The 25,995-nt window shown below is 41.4% G+C and overlaps 1 protein-coding gene across 1 annotated transcript in view; it reads right to left on the minus strand.

The window, feature by feature from the left end:
• Nucleotides 1–25,995, minus strand: part of PLEKHG1 (pleckstrin homology and RhoGEF domain containing G1) — a 246,633-nt gene that overhangs the window by 72,337 nt on the left and 148,301 nt on the right. The window contains exon 4 of the mRNA XM_065931122.1: nt 4,691–4,791. Within this exon, the coding sequence (XP_065787194.1) occupies nt 4,691–4,791 (101 nt within the window). The remainder of the gene's footprint in view (nt 1–4,690; nt 4,792–25,995) is intronic.

Here is a 25,995-nt window from a genome sequence, read left to right on the forward strand (position 1 = left end):
ATGCGCTTCGGAGGGGCCCATCGGGGGCTCAGCATTACTGGTAAAGCCTTTAGACTTTCAAGCATTTCTAAAGCAAATATGGCATAAAGAAAGGCCTTGATGGAATAGGGGTGCTTTATAAGTGCTTATCATATGCTTTCCCGTATTTTGGAAATACTTCCTGAAAAACAATCTGATCAGCTAAAATTTTCTAAAGTGTTAGTTGCTCAGTCATGTAGGACTCTCTGGGATCCCGTGGACTGTAGCTCGCCAGGCTCATCTGTCCATGGGATTCTCCAGGCAAGAATACTGGAGTGGGCAGTCATTTTCTTCTCCAGGGGATTTTCCCAACTCAGGTCTCCTGGATTGCAGGCAGATTCTTGATTGTCTGAGCCACTAGGGAAAATTTTTCAGGCCAGCATAAAACCATTTTCTTTGCCCTCTTTAGTTTTAGAGATTTAAATCTTGCTTAGTTGGGCATAATAGTATTATATTATGTTGAGACATCTGGACCTGAACTAGTAAAAATGTTAAAATTATTTCAAGCCTTAACCTTAACCATAGATTTGCCAGATAGTTGTATCTTTGAAATCAACTGATGTAGGGTATAGAACAGAGGGTTTATAAGAGGCATTAACATAAAAACTCACATCGATACTGTTATTTAATGAAATATAATAGTAAAGACATTTAAGCTCTAAATTTAGTCCCGAGTTAAGAGAAAGGAAATAAAAGCAAATAGGGACAATATAGTACAGATAATTACCTGTAAAAGTTAAACAGAAAAATATTCTTGGAAATAATAAAAAAAATAAGAAGAATACTAGTTGAGATTCAACAAAACCAGGTGTTTAAAATAGGCTTCCATCAATAGGAGAATGGATAAAGAAGATGTGGTACATATATACCATGGAATATTACTCAGCCGTTAAAAAGAATAAAATAAGGCCATTGGCAGCAACATGGATGAACCTAGAGATTATCATACTGAGTGAAGTCAGCTAGAGCAAGGAAAATGACACAAGATATCACTTATCCATAGAATCTAAAACAGACGAAACAAATGAACTGATTTACAAAACAGAAAACAGACTCAGACTTAAGAGAACAAACTGATGTTTACTAGAGTGTAAGGGTGAGGGGTAGGGGCATTTAGGCAGTTTGGGACTGACATGTACATATTGCTATATTTAAAATGGATAACCAACACGGATCTACTGTATAATATTAGGAACTCTGCTCAATATACTGTAATAGTCTTAACTGGGAAAAGAATTTGAAAAAGAATAGATTCATATGTGTGTGTATATAAATATATATATGTATATATATATATATAAAACTGAGTCACTTTGTTGTACCCCTGAAACTAACACTCCAGTATAAAATTAAAAGTTAAAAATAAACAAAATAAAAAAATCAAAATAGGCTGGGTTGGTTTTCTAGCTCTAAGTCCTTGAGCAAAGGACTTTCTACACTGTTTCCTCTGTCCAAACAAAGTGTATACATTTTGCATCTTATCTACCTCAGAGCTGTCTAGAGGATGAAAGGAGACAATCATGTGCAGAAGATTTACAACTGTGATCTACCAAAGGGACAGGCATGAGCACCATCAGCTAGAACTGTGTCACCTCTGATGACTCACATGTCATCATCACCCTGACTCAGGTTTACTTTAGTCACGTCTGATTTCCTTGTTCAGCAAATAACAAAGAGAAAAGCACAGAGAACAATTCAGGCATATAAAGACCTGTCTTCCAACTTTGTCAGCTGTCCCTTCTTGCTGACATTGGGGGCTACTTCCGTCTTGTTTTCCTTTAAATTAGGAGACACAGGAAGCTTTAAACTCCAGGGAGTAGAAAACCCTTCCTGCCTGGACTATGCCACAATGCCACAAATCAAGACCTGAAAAGCAGGGCTCTGTTCTGGCAGGAGAGAATGTGGCTAGATGCCTGGGCTTGGAGTCAGAGAAGCCCAGACTTACATAAAGCGATAATGCACATAAAGCTCTATGGCCTCTGGCATGGACAAGTACTAGATAAACAGTCATTATAGTCAATGCACAGCCAAACCACCAGAAAGCTGAGGCCAGGGCCTCCCAACACGAGGCCTGATTCCTCTTCCCGGGTTACTGTACCATCAGGGAGCTCTGGGTGGAGAAGCCATTCACGGCTCCTTGGACTATTACCCTCAGAGTTGCTAAATGAAGCCGGCTCCAACATCAGCACGTTACTAATGCACATGCAGATTCTAAATTCCCTAATTCCCTTTTCTAATGCCATTCCTCTATTTTCTTATTATTGCATTTATTTTATCTAGACAGTATTTCTCAACCATGGCTGCAGATCTATTGTTGTTGTTCAGTCGCTAAGTCATGTCCAACTCTTTGTGACCCCATGGACTCCAGTAGCGTGCCTGGCTCCTCTGTCCTCCACCATCTCCCAAAGTTTGTTCAAATTCATGTTCATTGAGTCAGTGATGCTATCTAACTATCTCATCCTCTGCCGCCCCCTTCCCCTTTTGTCTTCTATCTTTCCCAGCATCTGAGGACCTTTTAAAAAATCTTGATGCCCTGGTCCCACCACAGACCCATTAATTAGAACTTTCAGGGGCAGGAGTCATCATATCAAAAACAAAACAAAGCACAATCCTTCCCAGGGAATTCCAATGTGTAGTCCAGGTTCAGAATCGCTGTCTTGGAACATACAAATTGGTTTTCAACGTCTACTGAGTCCAGTGAAAGAGATGTTGCAGCACTGGCTTTTTTCATGTCCCAGGCTTTCAAAATTAAGGGACAGGTTGATAATTCAAACGTGTCTCCCAGAGGCCAGGCTTGGGTTAGGTGTTAGGGATCCACATGGATGTTAGGAAAGCCCAAGGAGATGTGGATCCTACCCTCAAGGAGCTCACATATACTAACTTCAGTATTATAATTTACACTCTGGTTGAGTGACCCCATGATCGGGCATTGTAGAACTCTCTAAGGAGGTTTTACTGTAACTCTGGGCTTCCCAGGTGGTACCAGTGGCAAAGAATCTGCCTGCCAATGCAGGGGACACAAGAGATACAGGTTTGATCCCTGGATTGGGAAGATCCCCTGGAGGAGGGCATGGCAACTCACTCACAGTATTCTTGCCTGGAGAATTCCCATGGACAGAGGAGCCTGGGAGCTACAGTCCATGTGGTCGCACAGACTCGGACATGACTGAAGCGACTTAGCACACAGGCAAGCAATACACCTTATAGAGATAGGAAGATGTGAGCAAGACTGGAAATGAGGGAGGGCATTATGTCCCAATAAACCCACTGTAAGTTGGAAATGTCAGAACTCAGAAATGCATTAATGACTTCCCTGGTGGTCCAGTGGTTAAGAATCTGCCTGCCAATTTAAGGGACACAGCTTTGATTTCTGGTCTGGGAGATTTCACATGCCATGGGGAAACTAAGTCTGTGTGCCATAACAACTAACCCCACGCTCTAGAACCTGTGCTCAGCATCACGAGAAGCCCCTGCAACTAGAGAGGAGCCCCTGATCACTGCAACTAGAGAAAGCCTGCAGGCAGAAATGAAGATGCAGCCAATCCAAAAATAAAGTAAATAAAAAATTTTAAAGATGCTTTAAAATACACTTGATCTACTGAACACAAAAGCCTCACCTCACTTACCTTAAATGTGTTCAGAACACTTACATTAGCCTCCAGTTGGGCAAAACTATCCAACACAGAGCCTCTTTGTAATAAAATGCTGACTGTCTCATGCAATGTATTGAATACTGTACTAAAAGTGGAAACAGAATGGTGTAAGTGTACTGGTTGTTTACCATCACGATTGCATGCCTGACTGACAGCTGTAGCTCACTGCCTGGGGGCACTGGATGGGTGGGGGAAAATCAAAATTCAAAATTTGAAATACGGTTTCTACTGAACAGATCTTGGTTTTGCACCATTGTAAAGTAAAAAAAAAACCCAAAAATACAAAAAACTCACGAGTTGAAACATCATAAGTCGGGGACCACCTGTATCCTATCTAAAATTCCCCAAAGAATATAGACAGGACCCAGTTGGCATGCAAACCCAGGTATGTTGGAAACCAGAGTCTGTGCTCATTACCTGCCTACTACCTGGTCTTCCAAGAGGTACTACAACATAATAACTGATTTGTTCACTCCATCCCCTTCAACTCCCTGTCTGTCTTGTTTCCTATGGTACTTTTCTAAGCTCTGTGCCTGCTACACAGTAGGTACTCAATAGATGTCTGAATTAAATTAAGTACTATAAATTTTAATTATTAACTTGCATTAATATCTGTTATGATTAAAGTATTTATTGTCTGTTTACTCTCTTGCCCACTCCTCAGGCAGAGAAAAATTTTTAGAAAATCCAGTGGGAGTGGAGATGCTGGGGGACTGAGGCAGCATATATTTCTGGATGCCCTGTTCACCCTGTATTGTGGAACGAAAATGCCTCCGTTCTGTCATGGCGAATAGGTCTCTTCTCTGAGCCAGGAGGATAGAATGGGATGGGATTCTGAATTAATCTGAGACTCATATACAAACAAGGATGTTTCCAAGTAGAAAACTTCACGGCATGATAGCTCACAGAAATTGATGAAGTAGAATCAGGGATTTCTGGTAAGTTTTCTGAGGTCACCTTCATTTGAGAAAAACTCATAATGTTCTTATGTGAGAACAATCTTCTGAGTATTAACTTACCTGTTAAAGTGGTAGATATCCTGTATGTTTCCAAAAAGGGCTGATCTTTCGTCTGTCCCCAGAGGAAGTTTTGTCTGGTCCCTGATACAGTCAAGGTAATCCTGTGAAACCAACAAGAAAGATGTCATAAACACTCCTGTTCTTTTCCAAGACATCTTTAGTTATGTGTGGTGAACCTTTCATATCCGTTTCAAGTAATTATTATGCTAATGTGCTCATTAACTCTACCGTGAGAATACAGAATCTCTTTTATTAATAATGATAATATTTCCCCATTTATAGAGCAGGGAGTTTGAACAAGGAGAAAGGGTGTACATACATTAAAATGTGTGTGTGTGTGTGTGTGTATATAGATATATGTGCACGCGCATGCACACACGCTCAATAGCGTCTCTTTGTGACCCCCATAGACTGTAGCCGGCCAGGCTCCTCTGTCCATGGAATTCTCCAGGCAAGAAGACTGGAGTGGGTTGCCATGCCCTCCTCCAGGGGATCGTCCTGACCTAGGGATAGAACCAGGTCTCCTGCATTGCAGGCAGAGTCTTTATCGTCTGAGCCACCAGGGAAGCCCTATATTAACATATCTACACCTAAAATGTATTAGCACTTCCCTAGATAGATAACATAATGACCATGGTTACCAATAAAGTCAGACTTCCGGCATAACAATATTGCCTGCTGTCCCCTCAACTGATTTATTAATATATGATAAAAAAGATACTGCAAAATTCACACAGCGGGAAGCCAGGAATAAAATTGTGAAATGCAAAGAAATTGTTTTAAACATCACCTTTTTAAGTCAGAAAGCTGTTGTGAAACTATGGAACTAAATGTATCCTCAAATGCTAGTTTAAAAAATGCTTTCTAAACATTATATGTTTTTTAAAATAAACATATAACTCACTCATACGATCTAATAGACCATGTTAAGGAGCTATGAACTGCACTGAAATGATTTTATCCATTTTAACACGGCAGCAACTCCCAACTGAGCTGATGTGGCGTGGGCTCAGGCCCACAGTGGGTTAAATGGACGTGGCTTAGAAGCTATTTGAACTGCTGAGAGAGGGGAAAAACTGTTCTCCATGCTGTGTACCGAGTCCCTGAGTGTCCCCCTTGCCCCAGCCAGACTTGAAAAGAGAACTCTGTAGGAGGCAAGAAAACAATAAAGAAAAAAGTGAAAACAGCTGAAATAACGTAAAATCAAAAATAAATAGTCTCCCGCCCTGGGCTGAACAATGCAGGATGGTTCTCCACCAGACGTCACCCGGAGCTCTGCAGCTCCTGGGGAAGTCTCGGCAGGGGGGGAAAGTCAGCCAGACCCTGCAAATCCCAGCCCTGGACTGCATTCCAGTGACCAGTCACAAACACAACAATATTTAGGCGCAACCAGTGAAAGGAGAAGCTGAAATGTGAGAAGCGGCAGATAATTGTTGCTTTTGTCTTCTAATAAGCCACAGCCTCCCTCTTGTGCCCTTCATGCTCCTCAAATGAAAACCAGGCCGGGCTTCATCAGGAACTGTCTCCCTAGCAGGGCTCACAGACTGCGTCAAATAACTAACCATTCTGGTTCTTAACCATCATGGTCATGCAGGAAGTGACGTTCATAAGCCTTTTTATGTTTTAACAAGCTTGATGGTGACATCTTTTCTTCTTCAGAAAGCGGTCCTCTCAATAAGAAATTAGACTCACAAGGTTTAAATGTGTAATTGCCATTAAAAACCCACAAGAGCAAGACCCAGCCTCCTTACTTTTATGACTGGAACGATTATAGGGAGCTTCAAGTACCTGTATAAGGCTCTAGAGGTAATGCCCAAATAAAAAGTTGTAAAGAAGGCTAGAGTTGAAGGAAGAGGGTATTTTAAGCAAGGATGAATCAAAGTGAGGTGTCTTCAAAAAGACAAATACGTGTGTTTGTTGACAGTTTCATAAAATTACATGTGGTCCAAAGAGATGGGCTGCTAATAGTTAACTGCGCTGAATGCTTATATTTGATAGCTTCTTTAATACTTTGATTAACATTTTAAAAGGACACATCAGGTGGTCCAGTGGTTAAGACGCTCTGTCACCAATGTAGGGGCGGTGAAGGTTCCATCCCTGGTCAGGGAACTAGGATCCTACACACTGCACAGAGTGGCCAAAAAATTAAAAAAGTAAATGAGCCTTAAAAAAATAAATAAAAAGACAAACCATATGCAAAATTAAGAAGGTAAAACAGAAGGTTGCAGATGAGTATGAAAATAAAAAAGTAGAATGGAAGATATTGGCAGGCATGATCTACACCCAACAGCAGCATTAAGGCTGCGACAAAGCTGATGCGGGGATGCCAAATTCACCTGAACGGCTGCAATGAGGTTTAAGGAGAAAAGAAGAATCCTTTTTCTCACTTCAAGCGTGAAGCTGGCCCATTGTTCAGAAACCTAATACTAAATTCTTCATGTCAAGGAAGGACCAAGTGGAGGGAGTTGAAGAATTTCATCTGGGGTGAGAGACAAAGAACCGTGGCCCACTTCCAACAGGGGATGGCCCATCTCCAGATCAAAGAGTTTCAATACCCCAGAGTCCCTGGTGGAGGAACTATATTTTAAAAGCTGCTTGCTTTCTGAACTCATTGAGAAATAGATTGTTAGGAGTCCAAAGTTTCGCAGGCCACTCCAGAAAACAGATCAAAGCCATAGGGCCACAACATGTTCCCCCACTGATCATAACTAAGTCTTTTAAATATGATACTTTAACCCCAAACCAGTTACTGGAAACTACTGTAGCATGCACTGCATTAGCAGCTGTAAGCATCTGAAGCCAAAATGAGAGGTTTGAAGCTCGGTGATAATAATAGTTCATTCTGTGCTCAAATGACAGGGTAGAGACACCAATGAAATTTATTAGAGCCTGTCACGCTGCTTATTAATTTTATTGGCTTGATGTCAGCACCTATGGTTACCCTACAGTTAACAATGATCAATTTAAAACTTTTGCACTGAAAATAGTTATTCTCCAAGAGGATCAAAGAAGTCACTCAATGCTGAGGAGGGTAGGAAGAGATACACACAAAAAAATAGCTTTGCACCATGTGAAAAAGGTTTTACTATAGTACTATGAATTTTGCCTAAAGTATTTCTTCTCTAATCAGCAGTTCCACCATTGTAAGATTTGTACACATGTGCCCTCTTCTTGATAACTTTTTCATTTCTGTGATGTCTGTTATAGAAAATATCCAAGTAAACTTGAACTCAGTGCTGTTTGAAGTGTGGTAACGGATAGCAAGCAATTTGCAATCTACTGCTGATCTACAAGGTCAGTGCAGAAGTTGAGGCTAAGCCTGTACAGACTTCTATAGCATTTTGACAGAAGGATGTTTTTTGAATCTAATAAAATTCAGGCTTGTATTTTGCATATCTGATATCTTCTATTTTGTTTTTCTAGTAATTTTTTTTTTGTGTGTGGTGTTTTAAAAAAATGTCAGTATGTGGCCGATAGGAACACACACACACACACACACACATACACTCTCTCTCTCTCTCAGACAGTTTGAGAAGGTCTGGTCTAGACAACAGTCCAGTAGAGATGCTGGAGAGAAGATGTTTCCAGAACTGGGACAGAATTCAAACTCAATGTCCTCGGAAGCTCACTTTATTTAAGATGCCTTGAAAGAATTAAGTTAATGTCCCTGCACCTAGGCCCCCCTTTCCCTCTAAAATAATGCTTGAAATGTTTAAAAATTACAAACTGTTTAACGTGAAAATAAAGCTAAACCATAAGAAGACAAAAATTTATTTAGATCAGCATCTAATTTTTCTACTATTTCTCTCTCTTGAAGATAGTCATATCGTACAAACAAAATGAAGAAAAGGTTCTGTTCATAAATTCTTTTGCTCGGGTTTCAAAATTTCATCTCTTTGGCTTACTCTTTTTGGTCTAGTTTTTGTGTTAGCTTTTCCAAATTCCAAGCCCTTTGATATAATCCCCGTGTAAGATTACTGGTCTTTATTTTTGGGGAAGCATCTTTTTCAGTTTTTCCAACACCTCCACCTTTTCTAGAAAGTAATCATTTGTTTATAGAAAAGCTGCCTGCAAGTTTCATGTATTACTTTGGGAATGATGTTCATATGACAATAACTTACATTTGTATGTCAATTTACAGTTTAAAAGCACATTCACATTTATTCATACAAACACTACCCCCCACTTTGAGGTCATAAGAATGCATGTCAAATTCTGTTTTACAAGCTAGGAATAAATAAAATGAATAAAACATGATCCCTCCCTCCAAGGAGCTCCCTGCATAGTTGAAAGACAAATGTAAACAAGTAAGTACAATACGGTGTTCAGGCAGCATGACTGATAAATATTCAGCAATAGGGAGACAGGAGGCAGGAGAGGAAGTGGGGCAGGGAGAAGTCTTCTAGAGGAGGTGATGGTGAAGCTGAGTCTTTAAGGATGACAGAGAATGGAGAGAAAGGAAGGGGAGACACAACACCCAGGAAGGCAGAGAAGAGTAAACGGGCACATGGTAACAAAATGCAGGGTGCAGCAAGGACACGCAAAGGAGCTGAGGGACTTCCCTGGTATTCTAGTGGTGAAAACTCTGCGCTTCCACTGCAGGGGGCACGGGGTTGGATGCCTGGTCAGGGAACTAAGATCCTTTATGTGGCATGAGATGATTCCCCCCCCCCCCAAAAAAAAAAAATCAATAAAAGAAGCACAGATGGGCTGAGCGAACAAGGCATGAACAGCGCACAGGCACAGACCCTGGAGGTGGGGCTGCAAAGTGAGAAGCGCTAGAGTCAGGACAGGCTTGATCATGGAGAACCTTCCATGCTCTGTAGGCAACTAGGAAGGATGCCATGAGACCAAAGCTCACTCCAGCATCAGAAAATGGAACATTAGCTATAAAACTGCCACTGCCACACATACATCCATCCATCTGTCCATGCCATCTATCATCTGTCCCTTCATCCATCCATGAACAGGCTGATGGGAGGTGCAGGGAAAGAAGACAGAGGGAGGAAATCTAGAATGACAGGAGGGCGTGGCTGGCAAAGACGAAGATAGCAGGTGACCATGAGAGCCCAGGTGAGGCGACGAGATGAAAGGCAAGAGGACAGGACGATAAACACCACTCCCAGGACGTCTGGGCAGGCGGCCCTCTCTCTCTAACCAAGTGAACCCTGGTCAGTTTTATTTTATGCTGTAGAAAACAAAATTCTAACAAGTCAGAGCATAGGAAATAAGAAGTTCCCTCTTCCTTCTCAAGGGCCTCCCCGTCTCTCTCCAGAGATAACTCTGATTAAAGATGTGGTGTGCATGCTTCTGGGTGATGTTCCGGGGCATAATTATATCTGGAAAAATTATATCTGGAAAAAATGCTATGCTTGATTCACAGCTTTGTTCCTCCATTCAGAATATGTAAACATACGTAACTCTTTTATGTAAACATAGTTCCTTTTCGTTCTTTATAACAACTGCATTGCAGTCCACTCAATAACTTTATTATAATGTACCTAGTTAATGAAGATATTGGGAGAGGCACAGACCTAGTGGTAGTAACTGTGTTGAGAGGGCATTCAGAAATGAGTGAGAGGGGACCCCTGTCCCTCCAGCGGCTCACATGGGAGTAACAGAGAAAGAAAGAAATCTCACTCTAACAACTTAAGTGTTATTTAAGAAGAAGAATTTACAAAGGGCTGTGAGAGTATAGAAGAATACATTTTCAAATGAAAGAAACCTTTTATCTTTCTTCCAAATAAACCACTAAATGGGGTTTACAGTAAAAGTTCCTGCTGCAGCCTACAGATAAAGCATCAGAAGTCTAATCTTCACGTTAATCTCTTTTCTTCCTCCATTGCTATCCACGAGGGAGGAAGATATAGCTAAAGAAACGGGAACGGGGGCAGGGGGGGGTGTGTCTCTGGCCACCCCACTAGACTGGAAACAAAAGCTCCAACTGTGGGAACGATGTTGTTCCTGAATCTATAGAACTCCCCTCCCCCTGGAGAACTGTACTGAAAATACAAAATATCATCAACAGGACAAATCTTTCTGCCAACTTTGTTGCAGAGAATGGGGGAGGGGAAGACAAAGGAGGAGGACCAGGGAAAAGAGAAGAGAAAAAGAAGAGGAAAGAAATGAGGTAGGAAGAGAAAGAGGGAAGAAAGTGTGAAAGGGGAGGAAAAAAGAGAAAGAAGAAACGCACACGCAAGTGCAGGACTGAAACCCAAATGAATTTCCAGTTTAAAGGAGGTTCTGTTGCTGATATCAGTTTTCATTAGTTTTCCTAATTGATGGTATAGAGGCTGATCTTAATTGGCCATATGTGGAAGTCAGTATTAATGCTCTGAGATATTTGAGTAAAGAATTAAAAAAAAAAAAACAGGGAACTTTCAGCCTCATTTCCCTTCCACAATAGTTTCAATACCTAAGACATCAGTAAAAAATGTCGGGAATGGCCTTCATGCTAAGCTGTGACAAATGACACCTGAGACAGCTCAGTCCTCTCCATTGTTTCACTTCTTCCTCCTGAAAGAGGCTGGGGGGAGTAGGAGGTGACCCCTGGAGAGCAGAGGGGAGGACAGCTGGACCTGGAAAGGGGGAGGGTCAGGCAGTTTGTCCCAGAAACAGAAACTTGGGGGTGGGGTGGGGCACAGGAGCTCTGTTAAAAACAGTAGTCCTGAGTAGTAAGAGCAAATACAGTACTGGGGAATATTTGTTTGGTTTTCCTCTAAAACTGTAAGCAGAAAATACTTAAGAACCGGCAGTCTACAGCAGTCTAATGAGAGAAGCAAGATATCAAGAAACAGGATTCCCCTTTACATATCAAAGTCCTTAAAGCACATAGCGGCCCACCTTTGGCACACTTCTGACAACCATTATAAAGATGGTCAGGGCTTCCTTGGTGGCTTGGTGGTAAAGAATCTGCCTGCCAATGCAGGAGACGGGGGTTCCATCCCTGATCTGGGACGATCCACATGCCTCGGAACACCTAAGCCTGCGTGCCACAGCTATTGAGCCAGTGCTCCAGAGCCTGGGAGCCGCCAATGCTGAGTCCACATGCGGCAACCACTGACGCCCGTGGGCTTTAGAGCCCGTTCTCTGCAACGGCAGAGGCCACAGCTCTGAGAAGCCTGCACCCCGAATATACAGACGGGCCCCTGCTCATAGCAGCTAGAGAAATGCCTGTGCAGCCATGAAGACCCAGCACGGCCAAAAACAAATAAACAACATTAAAAACAATCAATTGTCTTTATTTACTTCATATTGTTATCAGGATGAAGAATTTGATGACTATAAGCAAATCTAACCATGTTACAGTTAAGAAGCAGGATACAAATTTAACACTAAAATTAATCTCTTCTATTACCCTTTAGTTATAACAAAAAAGAAAATTTCTTAGAAGAGTTCCTTCTGTAATAAACACAGCAAAAAAAAAAAAAAAAAACCCCAAACAAAAAACCCTTAATGTTCTATTGCTTTGTTAAATCTTCATTCTAAAAATTGGGCCTAGGGTTTCCAAGTTCCATTGACAACGTTCTTATATGCTAAAGCTCTTAAAACAAGAGAGGTGGACAGACACCCATGAAGAGATACGTTGAGATATCTGCTGTGTGTTGAGATATCTTTCCATACCTATTTGAAACCTACCAATCTTTTTTTTCCCTCTGTACTCTTTAATCATCATTTCTAGATACCAAAAAAAGGAGCAAAAGCATTTCTGGGATAATCTGTGCGCTTACTGAATGTGCGTAAATATAAAATATGTTCAAAATCTTTCAAATGGGCAAACAGAGAGTGTGCCAGGCTGCCTGCAGAAGGGCATGGCACCAGGGGCCTGGTGGGCGCTGACAAGACAGGCCAGAAAGTTTATTAACCACTCTCATGAGTCTTCTGGTCATCCTATTTTTTTTTTTTTCTGACTCTTGTCACGCTTTCCTTCTCACTGGGTTAACTTAGCATTGTTGTTTAGTCACTAAGTCATGTCTGACTCTTTGTGACCCTGTGGACCGTAGCCCGCCAGACTCCTCTGCCCTTTGAATTTCCCAGGTAAGAATACTGGAGTGGGTTGCTATTTCCTTCTCCAGGGGATCTTCCTGACCCAGGGATCGAACCCGAGTCTCTTATGTCTCCTGCATTGGCAGGTGGGTTCTTTACGGCTGAGCCACCTGGAAGCCCCTTCCTTAGAAAATACTCCTCCCCCCTTTCACTCTCCAAGTAAGAAAGCTGACAGATGCAATTAGACGTGACTGTAATCCTTCAGGAGGAAAAATGAAGAAAAGGCTGATGAGGTGACAGAGGGATGTGTGTCCTGGCAAAGCTTTAAGTACTGAAAATAAGAACCTGATTCATCTCAATTACAATCTTGGCACTGCTGCTGTAATTTGAAACATGGTAATTAAGAAAAATTAAATAAAGCCCAAGGGGCTCTATGTATGGGAAAGAAAATAAAAGACCGGTAAGATAAATGTCCATTATTAGATCATCTGAGGTTTAACTCCTCCTCACTGCTATTTACTACTGCTGCTATTATTATCATTACTATTACTATTATTATCTGGTTTGGGGCTAGGTACTGAGCTCACTACTTTATATGCATTATCTCATTTAATCTCCATAGCAACCCCAGGAGGTGAGCCCCATTATTAATCCCATTTTGCTGGATGCTTAGAAAAGTTCAATTGGGATTTCCCTGGGGTCCAGTGGCTAAGACTCCACTCCCTATGCAGAGGGCCCAGGTTCCACTCCTGGTCAGGGAACTAGATCCCACTATGAGTTTCAATGCTGCAACTAAGACCTGGTGCAGCCAAATAAATTACTAAAAAAAAAAGTGTTCAATTGCTCCCCAGAGAGTGAGTGACTAGCTGCATTCAAACCTTCAAACCAGTACCAGCTGTCTACCGCTTGGCGCCCAAACCCTGTACCACTGCTTTAAAGGTTTTAGTTCTTAACCAGGCGGCTGAGGGGTAAAGAATCCACCTCCCAGTGAAGGAGACACAGGAGACCTGGGTTCGATCCCTGGGTCGGGAAGATACCCTGGAGAAGAGAATGGCAACCCCCCTCCGGTATTCTTGCCTAGAGAACCCATGGACAAGGAGCCTGGCAAGCTATAGTCCATGGGGTTGCAAAGAGTCAGACATGACTGAGCATGTACCCACAGTATCTTCAGACAGTAGAAAAAGTTTGCTGTTGACTTTAGGACTACATACAGTTTTTATTAGGTATGAGTTAGGAGCCTACTAAAAAGACAACTTTCACTGACTAGGTGACTGCCACGCAGCAGGACTGTCATGTACTGTATCTGAATTAACATTAGTCCATTCACAGGATGGGCTCAGCAAGTAAGGAATCCACCTGCTACAGAGGAGATACAGGAGATGCAGGTTTGATCCCTGGGTTGGTAAGATCCCCTGCAGGAGGAAAATGGCAACCCACTCCAGTTTCTGTGCCTGAACAATCCATGGACAGAGGAGCCTGGCAGGCTACAGTCCATAGCGTAGCAAAGGGTTTGACATGACTGAGCCACTGAGCACATTCACAGGATGAACCCACTTCCTTCACATTTCATCAGTCCACACCCCAGGCCTGCTCTTCCATCAGCCAAGCGTTCCAGCTCTCAACCATGTGGGATTTTACTTTCAACACTGGCTCATGCTTTCCCATCTTGCTCATAGGTCCTCTTCCTATGTGCATCCTGCTTCCCTTGCCAGTGCGCCCCAGGGTCGGTCATTTCACCCCTCTTTATTTGCATGACTTTACATAGCTAGCTCGCCCCTTAGGAACACACTTCTTCACAAAGTCAATCATGTGGAAACACTATAAATGAATTTTTCCTGTTCTCCCAGCACCATGCTACTTTTAAGTATATTAAAAAAAAAAGTATACAATGGAGAGGCTGGAAAGCAGAGAGTTTAAAAGCTACAGAGTCAGCAATCACTATAAAATGAAGATCAATCAGCAACGAAGAGACAAACAGCAGCTCTGAAAGCACGGCTTTTAGAGGAAAGGGTTGACGTGCTGACAATATACAACAAGGTGCAGCGTCCGTGTAGCAAAGCTTCCTTACGAATGTGGGTGAGTGACCCTGGAAGGGGTTTTACTGCTTCACAGGGGAGCCTGGACCATAGTCAGCTTATTAGAGTAACAAGCCTTTGACAACAACAGTCAGTCTGGATATTTGTTTTCGGTGCTCCGACCAACTCCATGGAACTCTACACATCACTTCGTACACAGATGGCTTAAAGGTTTTCACTAAACATCAAAAGGTGGCCATGGATTTGTCAGCCAAACATTTCCTGTTTGCATGAAAAAAAGCTCCCATACCTCCCCTGTGGGCTTTTAATTCTAGAGCATCAGACATTTGGAAATAAGGATACCAAAGAATGGTCCATTAAAACAGATACAGTCCATTTTGCCACATACACGTGACCAGCGAGTGTATGCTTGACCTAATGATGTGCAGGGCAGTAATTAACTTTATGACTTATTTAATGAGTTGGAACACTTTCCAGTTTCGTACTGAGACAGGAACTGTGATATAGGTAATTTCCATACCAATTGGTCTGTATACAGTAGGTGTTCAAATAGCGTTCACTCGATGGAGGGAAAAACAAGGCCTTAGACACTGAAGCCTAGTAAGATTTATGCTAATTTGATTGGAACTCTAGCCTGGGAACAAAATAAAGATTCAACCAAGCCCCCAAGACAGGGGTTACCTGGACAGTATTAATAGAAAGAGGAAAAAGCTGGAAGACATTACTCTTCCTCCCACTACTGAGTCACACAGTTTGATGATGACCCTCGAGGTCAAGCTATTCTACTTGAAAACTGCAGTACAATGAGGCTGGATATTTTAAAGTAAAGAACCCGAACAAAGAGTGATCTCTTTATGGGCAGCTTTGCCATGAGGATGACTGTGATTATACCCTGGCGGCATTAGGTAATTCACTGCTAAATATGGAAATGCATAGGGGAAACTGTTCCGTTCATTGTACCGAAAACAGTGAGCAGCCCTCAGGACGCACCTTATTGCTTCTCTGACCACACTGCTGTTGATCTCATCACAGCACTATCTTAACCAGTTATTTATTGACACAGAAACAGCGAAGGACTTGGTGACCTCCGGTGAGCTGGAAGAGGTGCTAGGTGGAGGGTAAAATGGGGTGCAGGTGGGCTGGCATGATGGGATGTGCCCCAGAATCTTGACTTTCTGGAAGAGCACTGGGCCTCTTGCTCAATTGTATCTGCCTCTTTGTAAGCCTGCCAGGCTCCTCTGTCCATGGGATTATCCAGGCAAGAATACTGGAGTGGGTTGCCATTTCCTGCTCCAGGGGATCTTCCCGACCCAGGGATTAAATCTGCGTCTCCTGTATTGCAGGTGGATTCTTTAACCGCTTAGCCATCGAGGAAGCCCAAATGTAGATTCTTAAAGTATAGACTCCTCTGTCCATAGAATTCTCCAGGCCAGAATACTAGAGTGGGTAGCCATTCCCTTCCCCAGGGGATCTTCCTGACCCAGGCGTCCAATCCAGGTCTCCTGCAATGCAGCCAGATTCTCAACCACCGGGGCCTCTTGAATGGGGTAAATTCAAAAATCTCCTTTTGTTTTATTGGAACCCTGGTTCCAATTTCAGGGCCCAGAGAGTAGGACGTGTGATTTGGAAAAAAAAATAATTTTTCTCTTCTCTTCAATCCAAGCACAATGTCCGCGGCCGTCTTGCTACTTAGAACTGAGAGAGGGCGAGAGGCAATGTGCCCTGTCTTCTCACGGGTCACCGTCATTACACATTCCTTTCTTACTGCCAAGACTGTCCCCTGCTGTCCTAACCTGGCTGACTCCTCCTTCCAGGAATCTCTCTCTGATCCTCCCATCTCCAGTCTGGGCCAGGTGCTCCCCAGAGCGTTCACATTTAAAATTCCATGATAAAGGAAGCCAGAGGAATCAATGCCTAGGGCTCTAAAAATCTCTTTGCAGCTCCTTCTGTCCCACAAAACTGATGTCAACAACAGCCAGAGTTTCTGTTGTAAGCTTTCCCAGCTGAACGGCTGAAGAGTGAATTCCTGTGAACTTGGTCCATCTGCTTCTTGGGCAAAGCAGAGCTCGGAAAGAAAGGGTTAACCGAGTCCCTGGCAGATCTCCCACAAGCTCTCTAAGTGGCAAAAGTTGTACTGAATGTAACCCAACCCCCTGTTCCTCTTTCTCTCCCTCCCCTCCCCTCGATCTCAGGGACAGCCTTTACACAGCAGGGCCTCTCAAGGATGACAAAGGATCCTAAACTCTTGCATTCCTTTTTGACTATCTTCCCACCCACCTACCTCCTGAAACGCTTCCTTCATCAAAAGTAGATTAACTCTCATCCTTTTTTCTATGTGCATTTGCATTGGGAACCCTATTTACAAGACCGTATGCAGCCCCCCGGACTGAGTGATTTATACAGGGCTTTATGGAAAACAGGACAAAAGCGCAGTCTTTTCAGCCATCCTGTGTCGACAGTAGGCCGCTGCAGTGGCCAGGGTGGCGGTCGCCTCCCGACTCATCTCCCACTTAAAGGTTAACAGCTTAACTTTAAGCCCCATTATAAAACTGAAGGAACACTTGTAGCAGCTCTCCTTGGTCCAAAGAGAAAAAAAAAGGCTTGGTTCAGAAGAAAATGTCTTAAAGTGTTTTTTTAAAAGAATGGCTCACTCTGCCTCCCCCAAACACACACACACACACACACACACACACACACACACACACACACACACAAAATGTCCTTAAGCAGTGTTCTGAGAAAACAGGAATAATTTTGCCTCAAAGTGATTTTGCCATTTGAAACCAAAGACTTAGACTACGGCTTCTCTCCAGGGTTTATGTGGCCTACTTTGCGTTGTGTGTGTGTGTGTGTGTGTGTGTGTGTGTCCATGATCTAAACACAAAAATCACTATGAATTCTTCCATATTAGTTTAACGAAACAGAAATCTTCACATTTAGGACAGGTACTCCATTTTGCTTTGGGTTGGATAGATGCTTGTAGCTTCTCATCAGGCCCTCCTTACACAGTAAGGACAAGTCTCACTTTTTATAAAGGGTTATCTCACTTTGCTTAAGGGATCAGTTATAGAAAATTTCCTCTATTAAAAGTTAATTATAATTAATGAAATTCTGACACATGCTATAACATGGATGAATTTTGGAAACATTACGCTAAGTGAAAGAACCCAGATGCAGAAGGACAACTATTGCTTGATTCTAGCAAATTCATAGGCAGAAAGTGGACTGGAGTTTGCCAGGGGCTGGGGAAAGGGGCGTGGGGAGTTACTGTTTAATGGGCACAGAGTTTCTTTTTGGGATGAAATGGATAGTGGTGATGGTTGTACAACATTGTGTGTGTGCTTACTGCCACTGAATTGTATACTTACACATGGAAAACTTTATGTTATGTACGATTAACAACAGTGAAAAACATTTAAGTCAAAACAGAAACAGACTCACAGACATGGAAAACAAATTTACGGTTACTGAAGCAGAAAGCGGGGTTGGGGGAGTTGTCAGGGAGGGATAAATGAGGAGTCTGGGTTTAACATAATACATACTACTATATACAAAATAGATAAACAACACAGTCTGATGGACAGCACAGGAGACTACAGACAATATTTTATAATGAAAAAGGATCTGGAAAAGAATATATATATTTAATCACTTTGCTGCATACCTGAAACTAACACAATACTGTAAACCAACTATATTTCAATAAAAAGTCAATTATCATAATTAAAAGATCACTGTTTATGAAGGCCAGAAATCAGGCAATATATTTTAGATACTATAACAAACATAATAAAAAAGGTCTTGCTACTCAGGTTCATCAGTGAGGACTCCGGTTATGCTCTGGGGCATAATTCACAAGTGATATTCACCAGGGGGATAAGGTGGGTTTACACCATTCTAAACGGTCCTATGTTAACTCATTCACTTTAAGGAGCTCTTCCTCTGGCTCCTCAGTGCCACCACATCCACTCCTTCTGTGCCCTCCATCCCCTTGCTGTGGGTTAGGAAACCAAATAATTAAGCTTATTTGATTAATTAATTTATTGGCTGGGCTGCGAGGCTTGTGAAATCTTAGTTCCCCAACCAGGCACTGAATTGGGCCCTCAGCAGTGAAAGCTTGGAGTCCTAACCACTGGTCTGCCAGGAAATGCTCTCATTAAGCTTATTTTAAACATGTAGAGTAAATAGGCTCACAGTGAGAGGGGCCTCTCTTTGGGTCAAGACACAGGATTTACTGTTTGGCTTTTGAAATATCTATTTTGGCCGCTCAAAGGACTCACTTATTTCCTAGCTACATTCTTGAGAGCTGAGGCTGGAGAAGATGAGACCTCTAGTCATCTTTAGATTTTGGCTTGTTGAATTAGAGTCATTTACTGAGGATGAAGCGGAGGTCAGCCTGGTTGGTTGTCCATGGGCACATGGCTGACTATTAGCATGAGACTGATCTGAGACCAGTGCTCTGTCCATTAAATCAATCTCAGTTTAACCTCCCTCAAACCAAAACTCTGAAAATAATTTCCTTCTGCCATTGCAGCTCTGGCAGGCCTGTGAACTCCAGCTACATGGAAGCATATCGGATAAACTAAAAATTGTAAGATATACCCTTTTTAAATAGCAAAATTTAAATAATTTTCTGAAATACCTTAACATTGGTTTTGTTGTGTTTAGTGGCTAAGTTGTGTCTGACTCTGCCACCCCATGGACTGTAGCCCGCCAGGCTCCTCTGTCCTCCACTATCTCCTAGAGCTTGCTCAAATTCATGTCCATTGAGTCTGGATGCTATCTAACCATCCCGTCCTCTGCTGCCCGCTTCTCTTTTTGCCTTCAATCTTTCCTAGAATCAGGGTCTTTTCCAGTGAGTTGGTTCTTCATATCAGGTGGCCAAAATATTGGAGCTTCAGCTTCAGCATAGATTAGCAAGAACAATACAATGATACTTTTAATGTACCAGAAATTACTGGCCTTTCCAAATAATACTAAATAGATGAACAATAATCATTGTTCTCACTTGAGAGCTTACTATATGCCTATCACTGTGCTAGCATTTTGCATGGATAGTTTTATTTTGTGACACTCCTATTATTCCCATTTTAAGGTGAAAACTTGAAAGTTAGAAAAGTTTAGTAACTTATCCAAGATCACAAAGGGAGATGGCAGAGTCAGGATTTAGAGTCAGTTCTAGTAGATTTTAGCTTTTCTTCATTTTCATTATTTTATCACAGGGGATGGGGTGGGTGGGGTAATTTGTGCTATTATATATATATATTATATAATAATATGTCTATTATTCTCTTTATAACAAAGGAAAAAATTGCCTTTCAAACAGTGGGCCCATGTTGATTGCTTATTGGGATATACAGGGCTTTAAGAAAAAGTGATGTCAGCTTGAATTTCAGACAGATTTCATTAATCCAGAGTGCACCCCCTTTTTTAAAAAAAAAAAATCTTTTGGCCATGCTGTATGGCATGTGGGATCTTATTTCTCCAATCAGAGATTGAACCTATGCTCCCTGCATTGGAAGCACAGAGTTTTAACCACTGGACTGCTAGGGAAGTCCCTAGAAAAATACTTTTTTTTTCCTATCCCTTAAAAAATTTTTTTTTTAATTAGAGTATAGTTGCTTGACAGTGTTGTGTTAGTTCTTGCTGGACAGCAAAGTGAAGCAGTTATATGCATAAATATATCATGTCTTTGAAAAAAACCCTACTTTTAAGTTGCTCTTCCTAACCAGATTTCCTAGGTGATAGCTTTTAATTGCTCAAATTATAATATTATTATTATCTGACCCTTTGAACCTGTTTATGGGGGTTTACTATCCTTGGTATAAATCTCACTGATGACCAGTTAATTGTGTGTTTCTCATAAGGGATCTTTATGATGTTTTACTCTGTCCTGTCTTTGAAGTGGGGATTCTATTCTACTAGATTTTCTTGCCAAAACTAGTACCTAAAAGATTCCAGATAATTTTGAATATTAAGTAAATTTACACAATTTATCAGTAACTTTACCTTCTTTCTTTCCAACTAGGACCTGGAACTTAACAAGCCAGTTCCAACTTCAGAATAGGAGTTGACAAGAAGGGGTCCAAGAGCATCAGCTGGTCTTTCACTTATCATACGTGGACTAGCCCCAACTCTCCTGTTTTACAGGAGACAATTTCTCATCCTCAAAAAGCTACCTATATCTGTGCTAGGGGAAAAAAAAGATAATTCCACAGTTTGCTTTAGACATGTCCCAAGAAATTGCTCAGGAAGTGATCTTAGTTGTTCCCACTTCCTCTCTGTACCACTGCTTCATTTTTTTCTACACTCTGTGGTGACTGGATGCAGGAGAGACAAGCTCTGCCTTTCACACGTGTCCATGTCAATTTCATCCTCGTCAGTGACTGAGATATGGAAAACCGAGTAGTGAAAGCAACGTGTTTTCAGAAATTTTCATTCACAAGTATGTATGAGAACTGTTCTTATTTGGCACAGTAAGGGGCACCCAATAAATGCTTCCTGTGTTTTTCCAATTGTTTCTAAATGTAAGGGATACAGTCTTGGCACTGCCAGTACTTAGCTGCAGGGTCTGGGGCCTGACCAGCTTTCAGCTATTGAGAGTTTATGCTATGCCAGGTCTATGGAAAGCACTTCACGGACATTGAACCCAGGAAAGCACTTTGGGCTTCCCTGACAGCTCAATTGGTAAAGAATCCACCTGCAATGCAGGAGATCCTGGTTTGATCCCTGAGTCGGGAAAATCTGCTGGAGAAGGGATAGGCTACCCACTCCAGTATTCTTGGGCTTCCCTTGTGTCTTGGCTGGTAAAGAATTCACCTGCAATGTGGGAGACCTGGGTTTGATCCCTGGGTTGGGAAGATCCCCTGGAGAAGGGAAAGGCTACCCACTCCAGTATTCTGGCCTGGAGATTCTGTGGACTGGTCGCAAAGAGTCAGACATGACTGAGTGACTTTCTTTTCTTTTCACAGGCATCACTTCCCTGGTGGCTCAGACAGTAAAGGGTCTGCCTACAAAGCAGGAGATCCAGGTTCAATCCCTGGGTCAGGAAGATCTCCTGGAGAAGGAAATGGCAACCCACTCCAGTATTCTTGCCCGGAAAATCCCATGGACGGAGGAACCTGGTAGGCTACAGTCCATGGGGTTGCAAAGAGTTGGACACGACTGAGCGACTTCACTTTCTTTTCTTTCTTTCTTACTTCCTTTTGTCCTCACAACATTCTATGAGGCACACAAAAGCTCTCATCTCATTTTAAGAAGAAGAAACAAAAGTTTACAGAAATTAAATAATTGTTCAAGATCATGCAGTTGGAGAAATCACTTGGTTCTCTGCATCTCCATTTCTTCATCAATAAGAACGATTGTGTAGAACCTGGTAATTCATTCACCAAATACTTACTAATGGCCTCTTAAGTGTCAACGGCAATGCTGACTGCTAGAAGTAGAAAACTAACCAAAACACTTCACCCTTTCAGAATCCACAGACTTTTGAGTTATTTTTCAGTTCAAAACTCTGTGTGATTGCTACTTAATCAAAACTTCTGTGCTATTTGGAGCAATCTAAGCATTCACCAATAGATGAATGGAGAAACAAAATGTTATATAGACATACAGTGGAATGTTATTCAGTCTTAAGAAGGAAGAAAATTCTGACATGTGCTATGACAAGGATGAACCCTGAAGACACTGTGCTCAGTGAGAAAAGCAGTCACAAACGGACAAGTACTGTATGATTCCACTCATGTGAAGTACCGAGGAGTCAAATTCATAGAAGCAGAGAGTAGAATAGTGGTTATCAGCAGCTGAAGGAAGAGGAGGAGCAGGGGTTACTGTCTAACAGGGAAGCAGTTTCAGTTTCATAAGATGAAAAGAATTCTAGAGACTGGTTGCCCAATGCTGTGAATGTACTTAATGTCACTGCAATGTACCTTTAAAAATGGTTAAGACAGTAAATTTTGTTATGTGTATTCTACAATTTTTAAAAACAAAAAAGAATTGCTTGAGGGAAGAGGTTATGAAGAGTTATTGCTTCATGAGTGCACAGCTTCAATGTGGGGTGGTAGAAAAGTTCTCAAGTTCTCAAGATGGATGGTGGTGATGGTTATGCAGTTCAATGTACAACAATGTCAGTGTGTTTGATGTCACTGAATCATTCACTTAAAATGGCTAAAATAATACATGTCTACTACATGTCATGTATATTTTGGGCTTCCCTGGTGTCTCAGCAGTAAAGAATCTGCCTGCAATGGAAGAGACCCGGCTTTGATAACTCAGTGGGGAAGATCCCCTGGAGGAGGAAATGGCAACCCACTCCAGTATTCTTTCCTAGGATATCCCATGAACAGGGCCACAGTCCATGGGATCTCAAAGATCAGATGTTCTCAAGATGGATAGTGGAAATGGTTATGTAGTTCAGTGTACAACAATGTCAGTGTGCCTAACTGAACTGTATACTTAAAATGGTTAAAATGAATACATGTCATGTAAATTTGACCAGGTTTAAAAAGATATAAAACATTCCATGTGAACTGCTGTAGAGAACAATGCTATCAGCCTTAAGTGGCAGAGTAGGCTTGGTGCTCAGAGGAGAAACTAAAAACATAAGTGATCAGAAAATAGTTAACTACTAAACTATGTAGGCTGGCAAACCTTGCATAAGCTCAAGCTACCTCTTTTTCTCGGTGTTACAGAGCAGGGTTTCTTTGACACCAGCTTGCTTCAGGCTTCTCAAATGACCTGGGTTGATTCTTTGATGTGTTTAGTTTCACAAGATGCAAGCAACATCTTTCTTTGGAAGAAACTTCCAGCCATGGGAAACTACTCCCAACTGAAGGTTGGTTTGTTTAGAACACAATTTCCTGAATTCTATAATTTTCTACCCACTCAGTATAACTGCATATTCAAGATGGCATACACCCAAAAGGCAGCATAATTCTACCTCCAAATGAACACAACCTGTTTTAGCAAATCTTCAATAGAATTTTGCCCACAGGCAGTCTTTGAAATATATTAGCAGTTCTTTAGCAGACGAGTAATAATAGCTACTCAATCACCTGAGTTAACTGAAGTTTTTGAAATACCTTTTCATTAAAAATCAAAATGTTGCCTTAAAAGAAAAGCTGGAAGAATGGGAAGGGACTTTTTAGTTGCAGGTATTTCTCTAAGAGCTTGATCTCACAAAAGAAATGAATGTCCTCAGTTATGTCTGTAAGTAAGTCTACCCTTTCCTTTAATACATTGTCTAACTCTGAATCTGCATGTGTAGTTGGAAAATATTCTAATTTTAATGGCGTAAACACACTAATATTTACCCCTTAAATCTCCGTGGTGTAACAAAAGTTTCAATTGTCAAGGAAATCAACCCTGACTATTCACTGGAAGGACTGATGCTGAAGTTCCAATACTTTGGCAACTGATGCAAAGAGCTGACATATTGGAAAAGATCCTGACGCTGGGAAAGATTGAGGGCAAGAGGAGAAGGGGACAATAGAAGATGAGATGGTTGGATGGCATCACTGACTCAATGGACATGAATTTGAGCAAACTCCAAGAGCCAGTGAAGGACAGAGAAGCCTGGCGTGCTGCAGTCCATGGGGTCACAAAGAGTCGGACATGACTTAGTGACTGAACAACAAGACAGCAAGGGGTGTCACTTGTGTAAGAGTATTTGACCCAAATTGTGAAAATCTTTTCAGTGACAGAAATTTTTGAAAAATTCATGACTATTTGCATTTTCAAATAATCATATTTGTTGGCCCAAGATTAGGGTAAAAAAAAAATCTATTTGTTAGATTTTTAGATATAAGCTCTCAAATTGCTAAGAGAGCTTGAAATTCTTTTGAACCATTTTTTCTCATAGGGCGGAAATAAAAATTGCTTTAGGGATGGAAGATCATGTTTTTTGACAACAGGTATGGTGTTCTTTAATCTTCTGGTCTGAACAAAGGGGACGGGGGAGAGGCGAGACCTATTTGTAACAAGTCATAACACTCAAGAGGTATGTACAGTTAGTTCTGCTTTAACATTTGCTCTGAAAGCATGAATTTGTTCCCACATGATTAATATACTAGGGAGTAACTTGAGCTTAATTCAAATTTCTGAATTTTGCTTAGGCAGGATTGCATTCACAATAAAACAAACAAAAAAACCAGGTGAACACAGAAAAGCATAGCCAATTCCAGAGAGCCTCAGAGGAATACAAATACACACACACTTACAGCTCTAACACCTACCAGCTGCCTCAGTCTACCTGAATACCTTACTAAAACCATACCCATCCATGCCAGGAGTGTCAATATCATGTTGATGTCAGGCAACCCTACTTTATAATAACTCAGACTACAACCCCGCACACAACTTCTTCTCTGTTTAATTTTTCTCTCCTTCTTCTTTTTCTTTCTGTTTAATTTTTTCTCCAGGTGGCTCCCACAAGAAATTTCATGTTTTGTTTTTTTTTAAGTTGAAGTATCATATTTGCTATAGTAGGTATTTAGTTCTTAACCACTGAACACATATAAAGCTGCCTCCATTTGTTTCTTTTTCAATGTGTCACTGATGTTTTGAGTGTTGCACTTGGAATCTATTTTCCCCTGTTTACCCCTCATATGATTTTGCAAGTTCAGTGAATATGTCAAATTATAGCAAAATTGATCATAGGCACTTGAAATTCATATTGCTTTTTCTCGATAGCAACTGTATTTTCTCTTTCTTGGGTCTTAGACATGTGATTTGGAAGCTAAAAATGATAATATATTTAACTATATTAAATAACTATAATCTATTCTGAGATCATGAACTCTTTTTTTGTTTTTGATCATGAACTCTTGAAACCTGGTAAGAATGTCCTACAAAGCTGGACTCAGGGCCTCCACTACCCCAGAAATCCTTAGCCTGACCTGAAGTATTCTAGACCCAAGCTTCAAGAAGCAAGCCACAGAAAATATCTAAAAAGAAAAAAAAGAAGCAAGTCATAAGTCAGGAATGTCAGGCACACAAGGGTGACTATTACCCGAGGTTTAGTATTTCTCAAGGAGACAATGAGAACATCACTAAATCCATAATTATTACTGTTATACCAACTGATGTTCATTATGCTATTGTATAAAGTTCTTAGTAATTTGAAAAATGTACTCCAGGTAAAGGTTGATGACATAAATAGATCACTATTTATCAATGATAAATTTACTTTCTCCATGTTCACCTCTGGGAAAATGAAGGCTTCCCTTGTGGCTCAGCTGGTAAAGAACCCACTTGCAATGTGGGAGACCTAGGTTCTATCCCTGG

Source organism: Muntiacus reevesi, chromosome 3, assembly GCF_963930625.1.
Source record: "Muntiacus reevesi chromosome 3, mMunRee1.1, whole genome shotgun sequence".
Taxonomy (NCBI): domain Eukaryota; kingdom Metazoa; phylum Chordata; class Mammalia; order Artiodactyla; family Cervidae; genus Muntiacus; species Muntiacus reevesi.